At 41.8% G+C, this 25,637-nt stretch overlaps 1 protein-coding gene, 4 non-coding genes and 1 pseudogene across 5 annotated transcripts in view; 3 read left to right on the forward strand and 3 right to left on the reverse strand.

Annotated features, from left to right (window-relative positions):
• LOC148096337 (uncharacterized) overlaps positions 1-25,637 on the reverse strand; it is a 129,216-nt gene that overhangs the window by 100,807 nt on the left and 2,772 nt on the right. Inside the window, exon 2 of the mRNA XM_087836394.1 lies at positions 350-474. Coding sequence (XP_087692520.1) covers positions 350-474 — 125 coding nt within the window. The remainder of the gene's footprint in view (positions 1-349; positions 475-25,637) is intronic.
• LOC148096356 (5S ribosomal RNA) lies at positions 8,570-8,688 on the forward strand (annotated as a pseudogene).
• LOC148096357 (5S ribosomal RNA) lies at positions 11,488-11,606 on the reverse strand. The gene has a single exon (XR_015717367.1). It is a non-coding gene; the product is annotated as a 5S ribosomal RNA (ribosomal RNA).
• Positions 11,926-12,044, forward strand: LOC148096358 (5S ribosomal RNA). Its single transcript, XR_015717368.1, has one exon. It is a non-coding gene; the product is annotated as a 5S ribosomal RNA (ribosomal RNA).
• LOC148096359 (5S ribosomal RNA) lies at positions 15,108-15,226 on the reverse strand. Its single transcript, XR_015717369.1, has one exon. It is a non-coding gene; the product is annotated as a 5S ribosomal RNA (ribosomal RNA).
• LOC148096360 (5S ribosomal RNA) lies at positions 15,546-15,664 on the forward strand. Its single transcript, XR_015717303.1, has one exon. It is a non-coding gene; the product is annotated as a 5S ribosomal RNA (ribosomal RNA).

Raw genomic sequence — 25,637 nt, forward strand, 5'->3', positions numbered from 1 at the left:
GCTGATGCAAAATTGGCCTGATTTCTCTCATTGGGAGACCCTGGTTATTCCGGTCCCCTATGTAGTCTGACAGGCTTTGGTCGAGGAGTTCAAAATTCAAGCAAATGCGCTCTCCATCGAGGAAATAGCCGTTCCATTCGACAATGTTGCACCTGTCTGGATCCAAGCGTCTTAGCTGCTCCAGGATGAAAATTTCCAGTTTTGCCTGTAGCAGAATTTCAGGGTCGCTCTTGTTGACTTTAATAGCCACAGTTTGGTTGTTTTTTGTATCGCGACATTTGGTTACAACACCAAAGTTTCCTTCTCCAAGGAAAGCCTCCACCACGTGGTGATCTCCCAAAATGGTCCCTTTAGATATTTCAAGCTCATCTGAGCCGAAGGATGGGTTGGCTGACATGGTGTAATGTGTCTGTTTGTGCTGTGAATTGGTGAGAAACAAAACTGAACTTGTTTTGGTTTCTCCTGTAAATTGCTCTCAAAACTTCTCGAAAGGGTTTTAGTTGCTGCAGGTCAATGTCCGTTAAGCATAAAGTAACATAGGTGAGCGCTCCTATTTAAGGTGTTTGGGATCAAAGCAAAGTTACCACGTCAGAAAAGATCAAAGCAAAGTTATCACGTAACAAGGGATCGAAGCGTTCTAATATGTGCGCATGCGCACACACGTGTTTGTTTGTGTAATATTGTTCACTCTAAATTTGATCCTAATCAATTTAATATCACTCAATAAAAGAAAATGTTAGTTTTGGAAAATTTTAAAATGACAAAACTGACAGTTAAAACATTTTTTGTTCGTGTATTTGTATTTTTTTCGGTTTTTTTTTTTTTTTTTTTTTGCATACCATGTCAAGCTTTTCTGTATATAGTCATGTCGTAGATTTCGGAGCAAACAAGAAATTCAATTGGATTTTAATATTGCAGTGCTTGGATTTCGGATTTGGTGCTTAAAACTTCTTGAAACTGTAACCGTATTTCATTCACCACAAATAACTATCTGATTGAATAGTTTTCTTATCAGATAGAGAAATAAAATGAGTCGAAAAGTCTAAAAGCAACATTTCTCTGCCTGTGCTGCCTTGTACCTCTGCACGTTAGTCTGTTTCAATGTGTGACCCCCCCACCCACTCCCTGATCAGTCGGGGGTGAGCGCACTAACGTGCCTGGAGGCCGTTTTAATGAGTGTTTGGTGGAAAACGAAAAATACAAGAAGGAGTCTGCAAGAAGGATTTGTACGTTTTCACAACAGGGGAGTTTGCGTAAGTCCTAGTAAATAATTTTCTCGGGTGTGTACGTTACACATGTTATTTTTTAAAATTGGTATTATTATTTTGCTAGCTAGCAAACTCGCGAGATAAAGGATTGAAGTGCACTCAGTGCGATACAATACGGTGCCGCTATTCTAACAGTTAGTTATTGCAGGGTAACTTCTAGAATATGCTGTGAATTTAACTAAGATTACACAGCAGTAGCAGTAATACGAGTTACTTCCCTCGAGTGAAAGCTTTAAACGTTAGCCCGGTGCTTAACTAGCCAACGTCAAGCTTTCTGATTGAAGGCTAAAAGCAGCGTTGTCACCAAGGAAACAGAATATTGATTCTATTTTTGTGTGTTGCTGCAGCTTTTTCAAGTATTAACCCGGTGTCTTTGGGAACACCTTAGGGGGAAATAACGGTAATATGACTGAACCATATGGGAACAAAGAATAGGCACTTTTTTGTGCTACCGAAGTTTCCTCGCTTTCATTCAAAATCTGTTTATCATTAAACAATTTAAACATAATGTCTTCAAGCTCACATTGAGGCCTGTGGGACACTATCAGCCACTGAGACAGTAGACAAGTGACTATTTCACACTTTAAGGCTGCCTGTTTATTTAAGTGAGATGAACAGTACATTATAACTGTACATAATAATATCAATGATGATAGATTAAATAAATAGGTTTTTGAAAGACGCTTGTGCATTTTTAAAGTGTTTAATTGATCTGAGTATTTCATCTGTTCAAAGCCTTTCCCAGTCAGTGCTGTTCTCTATGCCTGTCTTACTCTACATGATGTTATTAGCACAAACACTTTAAAGGTGATAATTAGGTCTACAACAATAACACAGACTGCAATGTAGTTAAGCGTCTTACAGTTAGTTTTGAATGAATAAACTTAAAAAAACAACACAAGCAAAGATCTGTCTCCTCCTATTTTTTGTGTCACATAAGAAAGAAGCATCAATATCTGATGAAAAATGTATTAATTTGGCCTTTCACATGGTCTTACTCAGGTGATGCGAAGTGAAATATGCATCCTTTTTATGGTAATGTGCTGGAAAAGTTTGAAAATGGACATTAAACGTGCTTACAAAGTGCTTGAATTTGACCCTGAAAGGTGTATGAACCCAGAAAAAGTCACACTTGGAGTAAAAACCTCTCATAGCAAGTTAATCATATTAAATTGATTTGATGCTTTCAGCACAAAATTTAGCCACACAATCAGGACAGCGTCTGATTTACCTTCATCGGTAAACGTGTTTATGCAGTACATAGTAACAGTGTGGCTGAGTCCTCTGGTTCAAATCAGTTCCACTACATTTGGAGATGTAAGTCTTAACCTTTCACATGCATTGGGAAGGAAAATACAACCAACATTTAAATGTCTTAATTCGATTTCTTTTAAGTGTCTTAATGAGCTGCTGCATGTGAAAGTTAGCAACTGTTGATTTTACTGGCAACAGTTACTCAGTGTTAGCTCATTACTCTTTACTTGTTGAAACAAATCTTGTCTGTTGTTGGTTAATCTGATTCCTGAGCGCTTGTGTTTGTGCCAAAGACGTTGTTTTTTTTAAATGATGAAGCAGCTCCGCTCTCTATAGTATTTATTTGTTGGAGGGAATGTGTTTTGATCATCCTCATGTTCGTTTCCAACATGATATTCTTATTCTTGGACTCTACTAGAGTAGCTTTGCATGCTTCTTCATCTTAAACAAAGCTCCTCTTTTTCTCCTCTGCCTGAAAAACAGGGGTTGTGCCTTTAAGCTAACTTTACTCTTATTGGTTGATATTAAAAAGACTTGCTATTAATGATCAAGGCTTTTTTAATATCATGGATTGGGTGTTCTTTTTATTCACGCTTTTTTCTCGGGTCTATGATGGATATTTTTGCATAAATTAAGATCTGATTACAAATATTAGTCTCACATGTTGCATTAATTTAATTCAAAAGTGAGTCAGGTAGGTGTTAAGTAGAAATACAGCAGAATAGTGAAATTAATCTTGTATTTATCGATTTATCGTCTAATCTTGATCACATGTTCAGCGCTCATAAAAAATATATTTGGAAAACAAAAATATTTGTGCTTATTATTTAGTTTATTTATTACAGAGGAAAAAAACATGACACTCTTCCTCACCACTTCCATTCAACCTTTTTCCTCAGGACTCATTTTAAGCTGCGTACAGAAGGATTCAGTCTGCAGAACACACACATGCATCTGCTTCAGTGGCAATGAATGAAAACATCTGGCTTTGTTATTATGCATACTGAAATAGGAAAATAAAGTAAGATGAATGCGTTGAGCGCTCTGAGCTGGATGTCTTTCTGAAGTACAACTCTCCTGCCTCTGAGCTGTGAAATGTCTTTACTTGCTCAAATTCAATCTCGTAAAAGTCGATCATAAAACTTATGAAAGCGTGTCTAACTTTCTGGGATCTAACTCATTTTAGATATTTGTTTCTATGTGCTGCGTGTGTTATTTGTTATTCAGATGTGAAGTTTAAAAAAGGTTTAGCTGAGTCTTCATTTAATAAATGTTATTTCTGGGGTTTTGTTTTGCTTGCTAGTCGTCGATACTGTGACGGTGTGTCACTGCACAGATCCTCCAGGGAAAATGTTTTTGTTTTTTCACATTTTGACTGTTGTGATTCATTATTTCTACCTTTCAGTCTTTCCCATTTCATTATCCAACACACACATTATTCTCTCCCACTGCGCTCCGACTTTTTAATTCTTTGAAAAAAACATTTAATCTGCACAGTAATGCCAAAGTGCAGCGATACATTGTGAAGTGCACAGAAAGAGTCTGGATTTCCATTTCTCATGCAGTACCGAGCAAAAGTCTTATTTTTTTCATGTTTTGCCAGGTCAGTCTGTGTTAACGGTGTTATTAACTGCATTCTTTAACTAAAGAAGTCGGAACAAATGATGTGGGGTTTTGTTTTTTTGCAGTAGGCTGCAAGTAAATGTGTTACGATACAATTTAAAATTGGTTCTTTGTTAAGTTTTCTGGTCCTATCCGTGACTTAGGTGTCTGTTTATGTTTGAATGTTTCAGAGATTAGTGTGAAAGGTCTTAACAGACAAAAACTGGTCAAATACAAGCCCTGGATTAAAAATCAGAAACCCTTTAAAAAGCCTGGAGAGCTATTCCTTAATACATACAGGGAATTACAGGGAGGTCCGGATCCCTGGAAGCAAATGAGGGATGGCTCAAGACTTTTGCACAGTGCTGTACATGTCATGCTCCCTGTTTTATAGCTCAGCTCAAACTGACACGCACTCACTAACTGCTTCTCATTTTCTCCACAGTCAACTTTGACCACTTCCAGATACTGCGGGCCATCGGGAAAGGAAGCTTTGGAAAGGTAATGCGGCCTCCATTTTTCATGCGACTTGTTTATTGTTTGCCCTTAATTACCCACCACAGTCGTCATCTCTAAAGAATCAGTGCAAGCGAAGCGAAATGTGCTGGGATTACACTTTAGTTCTCATGTGCTGCTGTTATTTAATAACAGTTATAAATGCAGCTTATGTAATTATTTCTATAAAGTCAGTTAGAGGAGAGCCGATTTATATTTCATCTCACTCAATCTAGGTGGGAATTTTGACTCCACGTCTCAATTTAATTACAGAGCAGCACAATTCTGCACTATTCACAATTCAATTAAATCAGGTTTGGTTATCCTAATTTATAGCTGTCTTTATATTAAGGATTAAAATAAAATTCACAAGAGAAAGGTGTTGCTGTGTGTGGTTGGGAAGAGAAGGGAGAAGCTAGAATGAAGCACAAACAGAGGGAGGTGTTTACCTCTTGCTGTAGCGCTGTGAAACATGATCTGTATATTGCAGCTTGTGTAGGTGCTCCAAGAAAATGCGTTAATCCGCATGCAGCACTGTAGATGTGCACGTATGCACTCGCGAAAGACAGAGGATGCTTGTGTTGCTGAGCTTGTTCTTGCACAGCGGGGAGATGTGAGGTAGGTTGGGGCTACCTCATAACTCCCCGCTGTGAGGCTGCCAGATGGGAAAAAGAGGAAACCGCCTCCTTCTCCTGAAACACTCATTTTCCTTTGCTCACTTTTCATCTTTACAATCTCAGCACTTGGATGTGTATCTTCTTGCAGTGGGCATCTCAGTTTCATTCTTATTTATAAGAGCTCCTCTTTGTGTTATCTAGTTTGTACCTGAAAAGTCTAATTTATGCCTGAGTACACGAGTACAAATAAAAGAAGTACCACGTACTTTAATGGGTCAGTTTGGATCCAGACCTGAATTAGAGATAATGTTGGGCTGTTTTAGGTCTGAGCCACTAACCTGACGAAAACGCAACACAACTGCTGCTAAGTGCGTGTTGTTTAAAACAGATAGTTGGAGAGATAGGTCAGTGCTTTTAAAGGTTTACCAGGTGCCAAATCAGATGTGAAATGTAGGACTGTGCAAAAGTTTGAGCCACACCTTAATTCTAACATATAACTTGCTGGGTAATGGGAAACGGGTGGAACAGTTTAAATTTGAAAAGTGTACATGAAAATACAGTATAAAAGGCAAAAACAGAGTTGATATAATGAGCTAATGAGCTTGAGCATCTTTATCTTCAGCACACCCTGAACTCTCTTAGGCACATTTCTTTGGAATTCCTTTAAGTAGTCTTCAGGAATACTTCTCCGGGCTTCTTTAAGGACATTCAGAGCTCTTCTTTCGATATTAGCTGCCTTTTTGTTCCATTCTCTGCCGAGATGATCCCACACGGCTCAGGTCAGTCCATGAATGATGGTGTTTCGATGTGTTTAGTAAGCTGCTGCCAATCAGACACTTTCCAGATGGTATTGCATGGTGCATCAAAGTCTGGTGGTACTTTTCATAATTCCATCAATTTTGATGAAATCCCCAACACCCTGGCTGAAATGCAGACCCAAACTATGACAGAGCTGTACAGTAGTGTATAGGTGGTTGTAGACATATTACCAGCAATTTGAACCAGAAATGTCAAATTTTGGTTCATCAATCCATAAGACCTGCTGCCACTGATTTTCAGTCCAGTTCTTGTGTAATTTGGCATCCCTCAGCCTTTTCTCCCTGTTCCCTTCCTTAATAATGGCTTCTTGACAGCCACCCTTCACTGACACCATGAGATGCAGTTTTGGTGAACACTAGATGGATCAACTGAAGGACCAAGTGCATCTTTCAGGTCCTGTGTCAGGTGTTTGCTGAATTTTTTTTTACATGACTTTCAGGTACTGTTCCTCCACTGTAGATAGATTTTTCAGCCTGTCCCCTTTTTTCTGTCTGTTACTTTTCCAATCCAAAGAAATCAGAGGAAATGGTGTGTTTCTGTGACAGGTTGCTAGTAACAAAGTACCTAAAGATAAAATTTAAAATTGGTTCTTTGCTAAGTTGTGTGTTTTGTATTGTATTTGAAAAAAAAAAAGTTCTCTCTTCCTCTTATGTTTAATATAACCACACTACAGACGGACAAGCGCTTGTTTTTATGCGTTGTCGTTAGCAACAACGACGGTAAAACCACCGGTGTCCGCTTGTTTATCTTCCACATAAACCTTTCATAATAAAGCTCAAGATCCTGTTGAGACTTTTCAAAATAAACGTAATCACGTAAAAGAGTATGCAGAGTGTTTACGGATGAAAAGCAAAAAAGAGCCGTCAGGTGCTAAAAAATAAAGCTTAGACTCAAACGTTAGAACAGGCTTTTCCCCGCAGCACGCCGTGTAATAAATACTCACAAAGAAAACGGCGGCCGTTACAACTTATGGCTAAAAATGTATCGTTTCATACACGCCCAGCTGGAAACACTTTACGCAAGTCGAGCTGCCCGAGATTCACAGAATTTACAGAAAATGTAAAATTTTTGTGATTTATATCGTTATCGGACGATAGATGTCTTATATCGGGATATGAGATTTTGGTCATATCACACAGCCCTATGATCAGGTACAAGGACTGGACTGAAAATGGGTGAAAAAGCGGTCAATGTCCAAAGAAAAACTTTAAATGACCTTCAGAAAGTCTAAAGAAAGGAAGAAGAAGAACATCTGGCTCAGTACAGAACCGAGGAGAGGCTCAAGACTTATTCACAGATAATCAATCAAATTAATCAAGCTTCATCTCTAAGCAGCCTCCTGGCTGTAAGAGCGTCTCGTTTTTGTCTCTAACTGTCTGGTGGCGCTCACAGTAGTCTGCTATGACGGGACCTCGAGGACTAATGTTACAGGGAAATCATTAGGAAAGGGCTTTAGACTGAGCTTTACTGAAATCTCAGTTTTCCCCCTATCAGAGTGCCCGTTTTTATTATGTTATTACTGTGTTTTTCGGAAAATAAGGCACTCTAAAAATCAGTCCTTTGGTGTTTCTGGAAATCGACAGTACTCCTTATAATCCGGTTCACCTTATGTCTCTACCAGCTTTGCACATCTACAGACTGAAATTCTTGCCCATTCTTCTTTGCAAAACAGCTCCAGCTCAGTCAGATTAGATGGACAGCGTTTGTGAACAGCAGTTTTCAGATCTTGCCACAGATTCTCGATTGGATTTAGATCTGGACTTTGACTGGGCCATTCTAACACATGGATATGTTTTGTTTTAAACCATCCCATTGTTGCCCTGGCTTCATCTTTAGGGTCGTTGTCCTGCTGGAAGGTGAACCTCCGCCCCAGTCTCAAGTCTTTTGCAGACTCCAAGAGGTTTTCTTCCTGTATTTGGCTCCATCCATCTTCCCATCAACTCTGACCAGCTTCCCTGTCCCTGCTGAAGAGAAGCACCCCCAGAGCATGATGCTGCCACCACCATATTTGACAGTGGGGATGGTGTGTTCAGAGTGATGTGCAGTGTTAGTTTTCCGCCACACATAGCGTTTTGCATTTTGGCCAAAAAGTTCCATTTTGGTCTCATCTGACCAGAGCACCTTCTTCCACATGTTTGCTGTGTCCCCCACATGGCTACTATGAAGCAGAACGCTGTCTTATCCAGCTAACATCAAGGGTCAAGTTATCCTTTGAACCTAATCTGCTCCACAGCAAATCATGTTCCAAATGTGAGAAATGAGATCAACAGGTACAAAATCATCCAAATACAGATACCAAATACTTATTTTCCACCCTGATTTACGAATAAATTCTTTACAAATCCTACCATGTGAATTCATGGATTTTTTTTTTCACATTCTGTCTCTCACAGTTGAAGTGTACCTCTGGTGCAAATTACTGACCTCTGTCATCATTTTAAGTGGGGGAACTTGCACAATCGGTGGCTGACTAAATACTTTTTTGCCCCACTGTATATATATGTATTATATATATATATTTCCCACACCACCCTGAACACGCCCGATCTCGTCTGATCTCGGAAGCTAAGCAGGGTCGGGCCTGGTCAGTACTTGGATGGGAGACCGCCTGGGAATACCAGGTGCTGTAAGCTTTTGCACTTCCACACACAAACTGCAGAGGGCGCCGCTGCTCATGTTTATGCTCACAGGCATGAAAAGTTAGATAAAATCTTTTTTTTATCTTTTTAACATGAGAATATTATATTTCCATCTTGTCTTCCACAGTAATCAGATTAATGATGAGACAAAAGTAGAACAAGGAAAGAATAGGCCGTGTATCTCACGTTTAAACAAAATTGATGTTTTCTGAAAAATCTCACACAGATAAACATTTACAGGAAATTACTTTTCCTTCAAAACAAACATCAAAGAGTCTGTGGTTTTCTTTATTGATTGTACTTGAGTAGAAGCTGTAAAGGAACATTTCTATTATTCTCATTTAAAGTGTTTAAGTTCTTAAGCATATGCTTAGTTCTGACACTATAATAGACTGTTCAGTGGAAGTTTCTAAACTAGATGAACTTATTTCAGCCCCAGTAGTTGGAGAAGACAACTCCCTATTGCATGAATAATATACCACTGACATTTATAAAACAGCTTTCAAAAAGAAGTTTGAATTTATTTTGGATTTTCTCAAATGCACACAGTGCCAAGAGCATACACACAGTCAAATCTTTTCATATGAGGCACTGAAGGTTCTTCACCTCATAACTCAACAAGCCCTATTAACTTCTCATTAGTGATCATGGCTGACTACAAGTGTTAGTTTATCTTCGCAGCGTAAAAAGGATTCGCTTAAAAGCACTTGTTGGATTGACCAATATTTAGAACAACAGAAAGTCCAAGGAACTCACCGTAAACCATTTTAAACCATTTTTATACACTTACAGATTCGGTTCAAACAATCGTTTGTAATTACAAGTTGTTTTAATATGTTACCACTTTGCCAAGGACTGGAAGAAGACCAAAGAGTCCCCCTTAGATCAGAGGGAATTTCTTATTACTGTGAACTGAGGATCCCAACCACTTCTGGAAAGAAAGCTTTATGGGCAGACTTGACAATGACTGAGCTATATGGCCACAATGACAACAGTATGTTTGGTGTATCAAAGGTGATCCTTTGAAATCTGAGAACACTGTACCAGATGTTAAGCCTGGTGGTGGTAGGATCATGCTCCGGGGCTGATTTGCTGGATGGAATATTAAAGAAGGAGGACTAGTAAAGTGAGTTTACAATCAACCATTGAAACTGATCATCAGAGATAGAAAACTTCTATTCAGTGCTTCTCCAAATCCTCATCCTCGACTTATTAGTAAAAGAAAACAAATTTCATAATATAATATGTTCTGATGACATTCAGTTGGATCTGATTTACACATCAGGTAGTGTTTTCGTAGCGTAAATGCTGGGCGTCCTCTCAGAGCCTACGCTCTATCTGCTATTCGCGAACAGAGATACGCAAGTTTCTCCGTGACTGCAGCTGTCAGTCAAAGCTGTTATGATGACGTTTCACCCCAATTTAACATCACAGCGGTAGGAATTAGAATCAAACTTATGGGAAAGGAGACCCCTTGGACATCAATAAGCGTGATGAGAACTATTGAAAACAAAAGAAAGAATCTTTGGAAAGAGAGAAGAGGCAGTCGCTCCATATATCGGTTGTTAAGCTTAATGTGGGAATGCTTTACAAATATTCAGAGATGAACTTACACAATTGCTTTACTTCTCTCTGGGATAACTTTCTCGAAGATGAAATGCCGGTTTGGTAGCGAGGCTCCAACTGCTCAACCAGACCGCCGACAGGTCTCGCACGCCACAGCCGCTCTATCACGTGACGCATACTGCTCCAACGTGCTAAGGTTATGAGCTGAGTTACGCCGTGTCGCAAGTTTTGAGAGATGCTTTCGTGATATTTAATGGATCGGATTACATTTTTTATTTCTCTCTGATATCTGATCCAGTAATTTACGTCAGTATCGGACCGATACGTAATATCAGATCGGTTCATCTCTAATTAATAAACTAATATAAGTAACCACTGGTTGCACTGATGTGATTAGACTCTTGTGAGTCATCAATCTCTCAAATGTCCTTCTCTCTCCTCCAGGGAAACATCTTACCGACCAGAGCTGCAAGCCACTTCCTCCAAATAGGATGAAGATGTGAGATTTTCAGCAACAGGGACGCTTTCCCGAGTTTCAGGAAATGATTTGTGGTTAAAGTAGCAGGACTGTCGAGCACATTTTTATATTTCAAGGTGCTGTTTTTTTTAAAAAGGAAAATATGACAGCCAAAAACAGCAACAACCCCCCCAAAACACCATAACATGCAAACTTCAGTATGAATACTAAGATGAGAGGACAGGGATGAGGTAAAGCTTGCTCATTGGTCCAGTAGTGGCTGTATGCCACATACATGATCTACTGAGACGGTCATTCAGGCTCCATGCAGATGAACTCAACACTTCCTTTGCTTTGTACCCTGTGCAAGTCTGTCAGATCGGTGCATTTATATGAATATGACACAGTGTTTTATCTTTTTCTGTAAACTATAAACCAAAACTGTGTTTCTGTTTTTTATAATTATATTAAATTCAACATGTCACATCTTGTTGTTGTTTTTCTCTAACTTACTTCATGTCTCCATGTTATACTCTGCAATATTAATGTGATTTGTTCATTTAATCTATTATTGACAGTGAGGTGCTGCTTTAGGTTTTATAGTAGTTACTGTCAAAAGGAAATATTCCTTAAATATTCCTTGATTAGCATCTAGGAAATGATCAGCGAGGCGCTTTTGTGCTTCAGGGAAAGCAGGAGGAAACTAGAGACTACAGGAAGGAGTAGTGACAGTTTTAGCGCCCTCTGCAGTTTGTGTGTGGAAGTGCAAAAGCTTACAGCACCTGGTATTCCCAGGCGGTCTCCCATCCAAGTACTGACCAGGCCCGACCCTGCTTAGCTTCCGAGATCAGACGAGATCGGGCGTGTTCAGGGTGGTATGGCCGTAAGCGAAAGCAGAGCTCAGAAACAGCATTTTTATACATGCTGTAGCGACACACGCACACGTTTTCTCTTCTATATAGAAGTTAAAGTCTCCAAACGACAAAAATGTTTGAATTACAAAACACACGGTTCTATAATAATCTAACAAATGTTATTATGGAGATGTTACTGTGGGAAAAGTATTTGTGCAGCTCAGGGTTGAAGCTGCAGTTAACAACGAATAGCTGCATGCTTTCGCTGTAACATATAAAGCTTAGCAAAATCCTATATTTAAAAGTGTGTGACATTTGCCAAGTATAAAAGGTGTTTTATAGCGGGCTTCACTCGCTTACGGCCATACCACCCTGAACACGCCCGATCTCGTCTGATCTCGGAAGCTAAGCAGGGTCGGGCCTGGTCAGTACTTGGATGGGAGACCGCCTGGGAATACCAGGTGCTGTAAGCTTTTGCACTTCCACACACAAACTGCAGAGGGCGCTGCTGCTCATGTTTATGCTCAAAGGCATGAAAAGTTAGATTTCTGGGTAATAAAATATTTTTTCTATCTTTTTAACATGAGAATATTATATTTCCATCTTGTCTTCCACAGTAATCAGATTAATGATGAGACAAAAGTAGAACAAGGAAAGAATAGGCCATGTATCTCACGTTTAAACAAAATTGATGTTTTCTGAAAAATCTCACACAGATAAACATTTACAGGAAATTACTTTTCCTTCAAAACAAACATCAAAGAGTCTGTGGTTTTCTTTATTGATTGTACTTGAGTAGAAGCTGTAAAGGAACATTTCTATTATTCTCATTTAAAGTGTTTAAGTTCTTAAGCATATGCTTAGTTCTGACACTATAATAGACTGTTCAGTGGAAGTTTCTAAACTAGATGAACTTATTTCAGCCCCAGTAGTTGGAGAAGACAACTCCCTATTGCATGAATAATATACCACTGACATTTATAAAACAGCTTTCACAAACAAGTTTGAATTTATTTTGGATTTTCTCAAATGCACACAGTGCCAAAAGCATACACAGTCAAATCTTTTCATATGAGGTGCTGAAGTTTCTGCACCTCATAACTCAACAAGCCCTATTAACTTCTCATTAGTGATCATGGCTGACTACAAGTGTTAGTTTCTCTTCGCAGCGTAAAAAGGATTAGCTTAAAAGCACTTGTTGGATTGACCAATATTTAGAACAACAGAAAGTCCAAGGAACTCACCGTAAACCATTTTAAACCATTTTTATACACTTACAGATTCGGTTCAAACAATCGTTTGTAATTACAAGTTGTTTTAATATGTTACCACTTTGCCAAGGACTGGAAGAAGACCAAAGAGTCCCCCTTAGATCAGAGCGAATTTGTTATTACTGTGAACTGAGGATCCCAACCACTTCTGGAAAGAAAGCTTTATGGGCAGACTTGACAATGACTGAGCTATATGGCCACAATGACAACAGTATGTTTGGTGTATCAAAGGTGATCCTTTGAAATCTGAGAACACTGTACCAGATGTTAAGCATGGTGGTGGTAGGATCATGCTCCGGGGCTGATTTGCTGGATGGAATAATAAAGAAGGAGGACTAGTAAAGTGAGTTTACAATCAACCATTGAAACTGACCTTCAGAGATAGAAAACTTCTATATTCAGTGTTACTCCAAATCCTCATCCTCGACTTATTAGTAAAAGAAAACAAATTTCATAATATAATATGTTCTGATGACATTCAGTTAGCTTGTGGGGATAGGTTAATTGGATAATCCAAATTGTCACTAGGTGTGAATGTGCGAATGAATGTGAGTGTGAATGGTTGTCTGTCCCTGTGTGTTAGCCCTGCGACAGACTGACGACCTGTCAAGGGTGTACCCTGCCTCTCGCCCTATGACAGCTGGGATAGGCTCCAGCACCCCCCGCGACCCTGAAAAAGGATAAGCGGAAGCGAATGGATGGATGGATGGACATTCAGTTGGATCTGATTTACACATCGGGTAGTGTTTTCGTAGCGTAAACGCTGGGCGTCCTCTCAGAGCCTACGCTCTATCTGCTATTCGCGAACAGAGATACGCAAGTTTCTCCGTGACTGCAGCTGTCAGTCAAAGCTGTTATGATGACGTTTCACCCCAATTTAACATCACCGCGGTAGGAATTAGAATCAAACTTATGGGAAAGGAGACCCCTTGGACATCAATCAGCGTGATGAGAACTATTGAAAACAAAAGAAAGAATCTTTGGAAAGAGAGAAGAGGCAGTCGTTCCATATATCGGTTGTTAAGCTTAATGTGGGAATGCTTTACAAATATTCAGAGATGAACTTACACACTTGCTTTACTTCTCTCTGGGATAACTTTCTCGAAGATGAAATGCCGGTTTGGTAGCGAGGCTCCAACTGCTCAACCAGAACGCCGACAGGTCTCGCACGCCACAGCCGCTCTATCACGTGACACATACTGCTCCAACGTGCAAAGGTTATGAGCTGAGTTACGCCGTGTCGCAAGTTTTGAGAGATGCTTTCGTGATATTTAATGGATCGGATTACATTTTTTATTTCTCTCTGATATCTGATCCAGTGATTTACGTCAGTATCGGACCGATACGTAATATCAGATCGGTTCATCTCTAATTAATAAACTAATATAAGTAACCACTGGTTGCACTGATGTGATTAGACTCTTGTGAGTCATCAATCTCTCAAATGTCCTTCTCTCTCCTCCAGGGAAACATCTTACCGACCAGAGCTGCAAGCCACTTCCTCCAAATATGATGAAGATGTGAGATTTTCAGCAACAGGGACGCTTTCCCGAGTTTCAGGAAATGATTTGTGGTTAAAGTAGCAGGACTGTCGAGCACATTTTTATATTTCAAGGTGCCGTTTTTTTTAAAAAGGAAAATATGACAGCCAAAAACAACAACAAAAAACCCCCAAAAACTCCATAACATGCAAACTTCAGTATGAATACTAAGATGAGAGGACAGGGATGAGGTAAAGCTTGCTCATTGGTCCAGTGTTGGCTGTATGCCACATACATGATCTACTGAGACGGTCATTCAGGCTCCATGCAGATGAACTCAACACTTCCTTTACTTTGTACCCTGTGCAAGTCTGTCAGATCGGTGCATTTATATGAATATGACACAGTGTTTTATCTTTTCCTGTAAAATTCTCTGTAAACTATAAACCAAAAGTGTGTTTCTGTTTTTTATAATTATATCAAATTCAACATGTCAAATCTTGTTGTTGTTTTTTTCTCTAACTTACTTCATGTCTCCATGTTATACTCTGCAATATTAATGTGATTTGTTCATTTAATCTGTTATTGACAGTGAGGTGCTGCTTTAGGTTTTATAGTAGTTACTGTCAAAAGGAAACATAACTTAAATATTCCTTGATTAGCATCTAGGAAATGATCAGCGAGGCGCTTTTGTGCTTCAAGGAAAGCAGGAGGAAAATAGAGACTACAGGAAGGAGTAGTGACAGTTTTAGCGCCCTCTGCAGTTTGTGTGTGGAAGTGCAAAAGCTTACAGCACCTGGTATTCCCAGGCGGTCTCCCATCCAAGTACTGACCAGGCCCGACCCTGCTTAGCTTCCGAGATCAGACGAGATCGGGCGTGTTCAGGGTGGTATGGCCGTAAGCGAGGGAAGAGCTCAGAAACAGCCTTTTTATACATACTGTAGCGACACATGCACACGTTTTCTCTTCTGTGTAGAAGTTAAAGTCTCCAAACGACAAAAATGTTTGAATTACAAAACACACGGTTCTATAATAATCTAACAAATGTTATTATGGAGATGTTACTGTAGGAAAAGTATTTGTGCAGCTCAGTGTCGAAGCTGCAGTTCACAAGAAATTTTTGCATGTTTTGGCTGTAACACGTGAAGCTTAGCACAATACTATATTTGAAAGTGTGTGACATTTGCCAAGTATAAAAGGTGTTTTTTAGCGGGCTTCCCTCGCTTACGGCCATACCACCCTGAACACGCCCGATCTCGTCTGATCTCGGAAGCTAAGCAGAGTCGGGCCTGGTCAGTACTTGGATGGGAGACCGCCTGGGAATACCAGGTGCTGTAAGCTTTTGCACTTCCACACACAAACTGCAGAGAGCGCTGCTGCCCATGTTTATGCTCAAAGGCATGAAAAGTTAGATTTCTGGGTAATAAAATATTTTTTCTATCTTTTTAACATGAGAATATTATATTTCCATCTTGTCTTCCACAGTAATCAGATTAATAATGAGACAAAAGTAGAACAAGGAAAGAATAGGCCATGTATCTCACGTTTAAACAAAATTGATGTTTTCTGAAAAATCTCACACAGATAAACATTTACAGGAAAGTACTTTTTCTTCAAAACAAACATCAAAAAGTCTGTGGTTTTCTTTATTGATTGTACTTGAGTAGAAGCTGTAAAGGAAAATTTCTATTATTCTCATTTAAGGTGTTTTTGTTCTTAAGCATATGCTTAGTTTCTCTTCGAAGCGTAAAAAGGATTAGCTTAAAAGCACTTGTTGGATTGACCAATATTTAGAACAACAGAAAGTCCAAGGAACTCACTGTAAACCATTTTAAGCCATTTTTATACACTTACAGATTCGGTTCAAACAATCGTTTGTAATTACAAGTTGTTTTAATGTGTTACCACTTTGCCAAGGACTGGAAGAAGACCAAAGAGTCCCCCTTAGATCAAAGGGCCAGAGGTTGCACATAACATTGACTTCTCCTCAGCAGCTGCCCCCAAAATTGCTCTAGATGAACGATTCACGATTGATGCCAGCTGTGCGTTGCCATGTAAATAGTTTGCATTTCATGTGTACCTGCACATGTACTTGCTAAGTACATGTGAACAGATCTTGAATAAAAAAACAAAACAAAACATACTTTTAATTTGTTTTATTGAAACCACTTTACAGAAAGTACAATTATTTACAATGAACTGTACATGCAACACAGCAGTTTTATGAATATTCAACAAAAGCAAGTTTCATTTGGCCCTGGTTTGACAACCACAGTGGGGCACATGTTCACCAAAACACAGCACACCTTAACATTCCTATCAAGCAGTGTTGTGTCTTCACCCTCACATGATATGAGTAACTCCTGTCCACAGCCTCCGTGACATGGTGATTTTGTTGTTGGTCTTCTGTCAGATCTTCATCTATCCGGTCGTTAAGTGATGACGTGACGAATCCTACTTCCGGGCCTAAAGTAGTCTGCGTTTAATATGGCTTTTGTGTTGTTAACATGTTTAATGTTTTGTATTTTCTTCTATTTAATCTCAAAAAGCTCCTAAAACAGTCAGTGATCACTGTTGACCTCCCTCGGCTTTTATTACCGCTAATCATTTATTTAAGCTCAGTTTTTAAAACCTTAGGATGTAACTACAGCCCAGCCCATGCAGCAGTATGTGAATGACTAACCTTGTATTGTGGATGGATTATCTCAGTTGTTCTCCTGGCTGAAGTTTGGTCCTTTTACAGCATCCTGCCATGCAATTACATTTGTTCCTGACCACCGAGAACACTCACGTTAACTTTTATCGAGTGGGAAAAAAGTTAGCTTGTTTATATTATGCTAACATAGCTGTGTTGCTAGCGGTCACGTAGCACATCATTATATACCAGCTAGCCAAACTTCAGTAACCCTACATAAGTCACTGCTGTTTAGTTTTCTGTCTTCATTTATGTTGGAAGTGATAACAGAGCTGTACGTTTGAATTTGTTTCCAAAACCCCGCAGTCAGGACATGCTATATTGTATTTAGATAGAAGCTAGCGAGCTAACTTCCTGCTAACTTCTAACTCCGTTAAATAAATAAATTCCGTTTTCATGGATGCCTGGATGTTAAACTCAATTGTTACACCTGGTAGAGCAGAACGCTGATCATTTTATTAAAGACTTTAGACAGTTTTTCAACTCTCAGTAATGCCATAGTGATCGTTTGATATATGGACCTGAAGCAGAGTTTAGGCCCAGACACGGCTAGTGACGTCAGACTTAACGACGGGATTACTTCTGCACGGGGCACACCTTCAGACTCTGCAGCTGCATAACGAAAGCCTGTAAGATAAAATTAGTGTGTACACATAAGGTAAATGTATACCAGTATTCCAGGTGCGTGATTCATCTGAAAGTTATGTGCAGATTAGCGTACAATGAGCGCAATTTTGTATGTTTTTTCGTGCTCTTTTTCGCTTTCGTTGCACTCGCCTTGTCCGAGTCTGACCGTTGCAATCCAAGCCTGACGTCTTTGTTTAGTAATATCGGATACATGAGATCCCTCCCGTTGCCTCCAGGAGAGGAAACGATGAAATGAGAGCCCATTTTCCAGCTTCTTGCATTCCCTATCGTGTGATCTAACGTTGCAACCGATAACACAGTACGTACGAACCATAGCTGACGTTTCCGTGTGCTTTGTTTGGCCTACTGGCATGGCGGGAGGGGGCGTGGCTCCAAAGCCCTGATGTCTGGCTCCGCCTCTGCTCAGTCGGCTAGTGCCTGATAGTGATGTGTGATACACTGATATACACTGATTTCCTTTACCAAGTAATACCAAGTAATATTCAGGGTGGTATCGACGATACTGATCCGATACCGATACTTTGTACAAAAACTTATTTTATTTATTGTATCTCAAATTATAGCATCATAATGATTACAGGACATCAGATTACTTGTTCTTATCACTTAATAATGCAGAGTTCATCATACAGAAATAAAAAAACTGAAGTTGTGCGCTATTTGAAAGCCTTGCCTGCCTGCAGCACTAAAGGACTCCGTGAGAGACGTCTGTCTCGCCCTAGCAGCACCTGTCCCTCTCCTCCTTTCCACCCGGACAACAAAATTGAAAAACCATATCGCAGAATTCATAGCGCGGCCCAGCCAGTTCCAGTCTCCAACAATGGCGGCAGCAACTTCTGGTGTGTGCATGGGTGGGGGCCGACCAACACATCGTCTTCAAACCCCCGCGGTCTTTCACTACTCGGGTTAAACATGATATATAAGTCACTTAGATAACTTAAAAATGCTATTGTTTGGCTTTTTCAGTGTTTTATTTGTTCGTGAGTAAATCGGTTTGGCTGAGAATAAAGTTATTAGATTAGATTAGATTAAATTAAATTTAACTTTATTAATCCCTCGGGTTCCTCCGGGGTTTTCACACAGCTGAATAAACAGAAAATGATTAAACAAAGTGTGAGACGGTCGAGAGTTTACGTCAGTGCCTGTTATATTTTAGATAGCAAGGAGCAGACGGCAGTTTCACTCCACCGAGGGAGCTCGTGACGTACTACCCGGCTTTCTTTAGACCGCGAAGGCCGGGTCCTCAGGTGGAAGCAGCCTCTGAATTTGGACACTCCCGCTGTTTCCGGGCCGGCCAATAATAATGGTGACATTTAATGTATTTTATCCGATAAATAAACCCTGTAAAATGTATTTACCCCCCACAGCCCTTTTCAATGTGGCCACAACACCTCACTCTTGGAGCACTTTTTTGCCACATGTATCGCAAACCACGTCTCAGCTGTTTGTGGAGGTAAAATACGTCCGCACATGACTCCAATTACGCTCAGCCATTGTTGTGAGTGCGCACGCCAGTGGCTGCGAGACATTTATACAGCCTTCCTTCCTTCCTAGTTCCTTTGAATGTAGACAATCCGAATGTTATAGTTTCTTTCCACTGTGTTCCTGTTAATGATAAACTACAAATTTACTCTAAATTACTAAAATATCGATATTTTAATGTGAGAATCGATTCTAGAACATAAATGATTGGTATCAGAGGAATCGATATTTCAGGATCGATCCGCACATCACTAGTGCCTGAGCTCGGATCATAGCGAAATTAGGGGGAATTTAGGACTGTGCGCTATGTGCTTCGAATATTGTGTGTCGTTTTTGTTTTACACAGTTGTCAGTCAGGCATCTAACTATGAAACAAATTACACTCCAAAAGATCCCGGGCTTCTGAAACAACAACCCGGGCTTAAGCCCAGTAAGCCACCTCCCGCTCCGCTGATGTCGTGAACACAGCAGAACTGAGGCAAGTGAACTAAAAGGTTATTTATTATTAATGACTGAACAGGGACGGCCAGTTTTCTCCCTAATATTATAATGCTAATGTATATCAGAGAGCTGTTAATAGAATTTAAAGCACATTAAAAACAAAAATGTATCTTTGTGGGAGTCATTTCAAATTAAGAGGCATGGCCATCATTAACATCACAGGGTGCTTGTGCATAGAAACACATCAACAATCAACAGAAAGGTAACCACGTCTTTGCGTGCTAGCTCCTTGGAGGGAGCCCAAGGGGGGTCTTCTTTAATAGTGGCTCAGATTTGGGATCTATTTGGCAAGGCGCAAATAGATCTTTTTGCTTCCAGGATAAATACTCACTGCCCCCTGTTCTTCTCCATAATCGACCACGATGCACCCTTGGGCTTGGACGCACTAGCGCACCAATGGCCAGACGTGCTCCTGTATGCATTTCCCCCAGTGGAAATGATATCTCCAGTTCTAGAGAGAGTGCGTTGGCAGTTCCTCTCTCTGATTCTAGTGGACCCTTGGTGGCCCACAAGGCCGTGGTATGCAGAGATAATCAGCCTGCTAGCAGCGGGTCCTTGGCAGCTTCCTCTCCGCAGGGACTTCCTCTCTCAGGCGGGAGGAGAAGTGGTTCACCCGGATCTGTGGCACCTTCATGATTACCTGCTGAGAGGTTAAACTTGATTGCTAAGGGTTTGCCACCTAGTGTGATAGCGACAATTCAGAGCGCTAGGGCCTCATCTACTAGAGGCTTGTACGCTTACAAATGGCGAGCCTTCGAGCAATGGTGCCAGGACTGCCACACTCTCCCATTTCAGTGCTCTATTGTGGATATGTCTGTGAAGGTTCTCAGTCATCCAGGTCATCGTAGTCAAGAAGCTTCTTCAGTTCTGAAGAACCTCTCCGGATGAGAGGTGAAACATCTTCAAGCAATCTAAAGAAGTCCAGACGCTTTTCTTCCCAAGCTTCTTAGACCTCTATTGTGGATGTTTTGACAGGAGCTGTGGGAAAAGGGCCTTTCATCTACGACAATTAAGATTTATTTAGCAGCTATATCTGCTTGTCATATTAGCTTTGACGGGGTGACACCAGGTGCAAATTCCCTTGCCATACGTTTTCTGAAAGGGGTTCGCCGGCTGAGACCTGTGCTTAAGTCCAGTGTCCTTGCTTGGGACTTGTCTTTGGTGCTGGAGGCCCTTTGTAGCCCCCCGTTTGAACCCATTGAGTCTGTGGATATGAAATTTCTTTCATATAAGACTGCATTACTTCTCGCTTTGGCTTCGGTAAAGCGAGTGGGTGACCTTCATGCGCTGTCTGTGCATCCGTCCTGCACACAGTTCTCTCCTGATGGCCACAAGGTCGTATTACATCCAGATGCTGCCTATTTTCCCAAGATCATGCCGGTATCTTATAGCTCAATGGAGTTTGAGTTGCTGAGCTTTTTCTCCCCTCCTTTTGCATCTGAGGAGCAGAGAAGTGATGTGTTGGTCGCGAACAAAATGGCTCTTAGAGCCGGATCTTTGACGTGAACGACGCGAGCCGGCTCCTTATCGCGAGCTGTGTTTTTTTTTTCTTTCTCTCAGCCTCTCTCTCGCACTTTTTTCCCGCTTCACTCCGCACGCGAGCCTTGTGCTTTGCGCTGGGCAGAGGGGGGAGGGGCGGTAGTTACACTCTCAGTAGCACAGGAACAGAGCGGGAGGGAGAGAGAGAGAAAGAGAGCCAGAGACAACAACGTCACATTAGAAAGGTATAGTAATCATCCACAACTATATTCAGTTGTGGATGATAAAGGATTCAGAAAGTTTATTCATGCAGGTCCATATGACAGAGAATGTGCATGTTCTTTTTGTTTTCATATTTTAATTTATATTTAATTGTGTTGTGGTTTGCAGTGTTTTGTGTTGTTTCACTTTAAATTTGTTTAAAAGAAAAAAGCTGAAAATTTAAACAGTTAAAAATTGAAATGTTAATAGTATAAATGATTTATTTATTATATTTTATGTGGAGCAAATAAATAAAAGTATATTTATGGTGGCCCCTACAGACAAAGCACGTACAAAACACAACAGAAGTGCTCCAGGATGCTGGGCGCAGTGTTGAGCTTTTGTTACCTAGTGGCTACACAAGCCAGCAAGTACCAACGACCAGATTTGGTGTGTGGTAGTAACAGGTAAATGAACATTTTTTTTAAATTATTTGAATATATATGAGTGCTTGTGTATAAATACACAAACAATATACATATGCTTTCAATTGTGTAATTTAGGTGATCTAGGTAGCTCTGTTTGGAAGTTCAGTTAACGCTAGAAATGTGTTTTGGAATTTGTACATGTTTTGTCTCTAGGGGCCACCACATATATTTATATATAAATAAATATAAATAAAACGCTTTTTTTTACATTAGTAATTCCTTTTGTGTATAATTTTATATTGTTGTTAATAATAAATTAATTAAAGCAACAAAACAACCTGAAGAGCCGGTTGGGAGCCGAAAGAGCCGGCTCTTTTCAGTGAGCCGAACCGAAAAAGCCGGATCTCTAAAAAGAGACGGAAATCCCATCACTATAGCAGAGGAAATGTCTACCCATATCACTCATGGGAAGGGTTGCTGCTATAAAAATGATGGTATTACCAAAAATAAATTATTTATTCTCAATGATCCCAACTAAACCGCCGCAAGATTGGTTCAGATCTCTAGATTCATATATGTCCAAATTCCTTTGGAAAAATAAGCCCCCACGTATAAGCTTAAAAACACTACAAAAGACCAAGGATAAAGGAGGATTAGAACTACCTAACTTTCAGCACTACTTCTTAGCCAACAGGCTTCAGTTTATCTCAGGATGGCTAAAACATACCCTTTTAGATGAACCTTGGCTAGATGTAGAACAAGCACTTTGCAATAATCTAGAGATTTCAGATCTACCATTTATCAGCTCAAACATCCAACGACATGAATGCTTCAAAAGCATCAACATCAGCTCTTCTCTGACAGCATGGTGGGAGTTTCTGAAGTTGACAGAGTCTTCATTAATCCCATGCAAACGTACACCTATCTGGAACAACCCTGACATATTACAAAACAATAATATGATAAACTTTTCAGATTGGAATGGTAACAGAATTTATTTCATTTGACAGACTAGTTACACAATATGGGATCAACAAGAAAAGATTTTTAGAATATCAACAAATTAAATCCATAATAAAAAAGAAATTTAAACCGGGTCAAGTTGAACTACAAACACCACCAAGTGTGGTTCAATTTTTTACTCTTAAAACCCCCAAATTACTATCCAAAATATACAGAATGCTTTCTAAAATAGATGAATCAATATCACTTCCTATTGCAAAATGGGAAGCGGATTTATCAGTTAACTTAGACCAAAACTTCTGGTCTCAGATTTGCTTAAAAACCTTTCATCTAATCAAAAATCCCAGTCTTCAATTAATTCAATACAAAATACTACATAGAGTGCACTATACAGGTCATCGGATGTTCAAGATGGGCTTTGCATCTACCAACAACTGCTCACACTGCCAAACCAATTCACCGGACAATTATATCCATGCTCTTTGGTTCTGTCCACCAGTTCAGAAGTTTTGGCGCGAGATATGTGAAGACTTATCAAAGTGTCTGAAATGTAACATTCCAACTTCCCCCTTAGTGTGTTTGTTGGGCAGCTTAGATAATGTCACTTCAGAAAAGAATATAGCCCATATGGTTTTCACTGCCCTATGCATCGCCAAGAAAACAGTCCTCATGAACTGGAAAAATAAAAACAATCTTAATTCTAACCAATATAGAAATTATCTATTAGATTACATTAGTCTTGATACAGCCTCTGCCACCACATCAGATCAATCGCTCTGGGCTCCTCTGATCAGCTCCATCACCTAGTGGGGGTGGGGGGTCATATTTTGGTCTCGCCTTCACTGTTGTGATTGGTGTGGGGGTAGGGTCAGGCTTAGGGCGTCGGGGGGTTCCTCGGGAGCATCTTCCTTGGGGGGCTCAACCCGGGGTAGCGGTCATGGCCAATTAGGGGCTCTGTTGGCTCTTGGGTGACGGTTTCCTCGTAGCTACGTGCAGCGGGGCTAGGGGAGGGTCTGTGCTGACGGACGGGGGTTACTGACCTGGTAGCCTGGCTGCCCCTGGGTGGGTGAGGGCGTGAGGTTCTGGGGGCGCTCCGGCTCTGGCCTGGGGCCCTGGCCGGGCCTCGGGGGCCTGGGTCCTGGTTGGTGTGTTGCCGGGGTTGTGGGCCGGTGGGTATATGGGGGCCCGCCACTGGTGCGGGGTGCCGCCGGTGCGCCGAGCCACCTGGGGGGCTCTTCAACTGGTGGGGGGGGGGGGGGGGGGGGGGGGGGTTGTCACATCTTGCAGGAGCTTTCCTCTCTCAGGAACTCTCTCTGCAAGAGGGGGAGATACAGGAGAGGTGGAGGAAGATCTCAGCCTGGGCGTCTATTGTCTTATGTAGTCTGGAAGATGAGTGGATGATGGGGTGGGTGCAGTTTTCTCTGTGGTGGGGTTGGGTGGACTGCCCCGGGCTCTGTGGGGCCGGGCGGCGCCGCTGCGCTGGGCCCCGGTTCGGATGGGCCTGGGCCCCCCTTCCCTGGCGGGTCGCGGAGTATGGGGGTGCCTACTGGGGTCAGCGGGGGAGCTGGCCCCAGGGAGGGGTCAATTGCCCCTCCCTTCCTTCCCTCCCCATCTCCAGCTGCCTCCCTCTTCCCGCTCCACCACAACCACCCACACATGCAGGGCCTTGGAGTGGGGGTGTGTCACCAGGGTGCAGAGAGGGTAACCCCCCCCTCTGTCCCCTTCTGGCTGCCTCTGCCTCAATTTTATCCCGCAACTTAGACATTCACATTACTCACACTCTCATTACACATACATATAGGATCTTGGGGGTGGGCACGCTACACGGAATCTCAATTACCATCAGGGTGTACACCTCACCCCTGGCGTCGTTGCCCACCTCTCAATTTTAAATACACGTAGACATTGAGGGCTAGCAGGAGGGACTATGCGCTTACCTGCTGCTCTCTGGCAGGTAGCTCCATGCCCTCCTGGGTTTTAAATGCACCTTAGAACACACATACATCAACACTACAATGAGCGGGTGGAGGGAGGTTAGGAGTCTTCTCTCACCCTCGTTCTCTGCGGTCTGCTGGAGCAGGGGGGCTAGGAGGAGGAGTTGGCCGTCCGACTGGGGTCCGGAATGTGGGGCCTCCCTGCTGCTGCGGAGTCGGGGCGGTCTGCTTCTCCCCACCGCAGGGAAAAAGGGTAACACAACCTGGGTCTGGGTGCAGTTCCCCCCCCCCAGGGGCAAGGGTACCTAGACCCGGTTTGTAGAGTACGCTTGGGGAGTGTGATTGTGTGTACAGCGTCTCTTTATGTCTGTCTCCACGTTGGTTAAGTGTGGAGTAAGTGCATATGAGAGCATGAGGGTGGGAATGGATGTTTGTATCTGTGTGTGCCTGTATGTCTGTGTCCATATGTCAGGTTGGGTATCAGACGCCACCTCTCTGAGGACAGCTCAGGCCCTCCAAGGTTTGGAGGCCTATCTCCCCCCACCACTTCCCCTGCCGGGGGCGGACTCCCTCAGACATCGGTGCGTTGGTGGTTCTTTGTGTCCGGGGGTGGGCGTCCGGGTGCACACCGGCTCACTCCTTGGCGGCTGCTTATCGGGGCCTGGAGCCTGGGGCTCGCTTGGGCCACTTCGGAGGTGGGGTGCCCCCGGCCTCTCGGCCTGGGGCTCGGTCACTCAGGCACAGCTGGCTGCCGGCGGAGCTCACGGGCACGTCGCTGCAACCCCCCCTGGCTTCTGCTCCGTGGCTGCTGGGTGACCCCTCATCTGGGACTCTCCTCAGCTCTTTCTGGGACAGTGGCACGGCTGCCCCTCTGTTGGTCTTCCTTGGTCTCTTGTGTTCTGAGGGCCTCTGGATGTCTGGGGTTTTGATCTCCTCCATACCTGCTTCATGCCCTGGAGGACGGGGCAGTGGCCCCCCACACC

This window comes from Neolamprologus brichardi, chromosome 23, assembly GCF_056152115.1.
Source record: "Neolamprologus brichardi isolate AB-2024 chromosome 23, ASM5615211v1, whole genome shotgun sequence".
NCBI classification, from domain to species: domain Eukaryota; kingdom Metazoa; phylum Chordata; class Actinopteri; order Cichliformes; family Cichlidae; genus Neolamprologus; species Neolamprologus brichardi.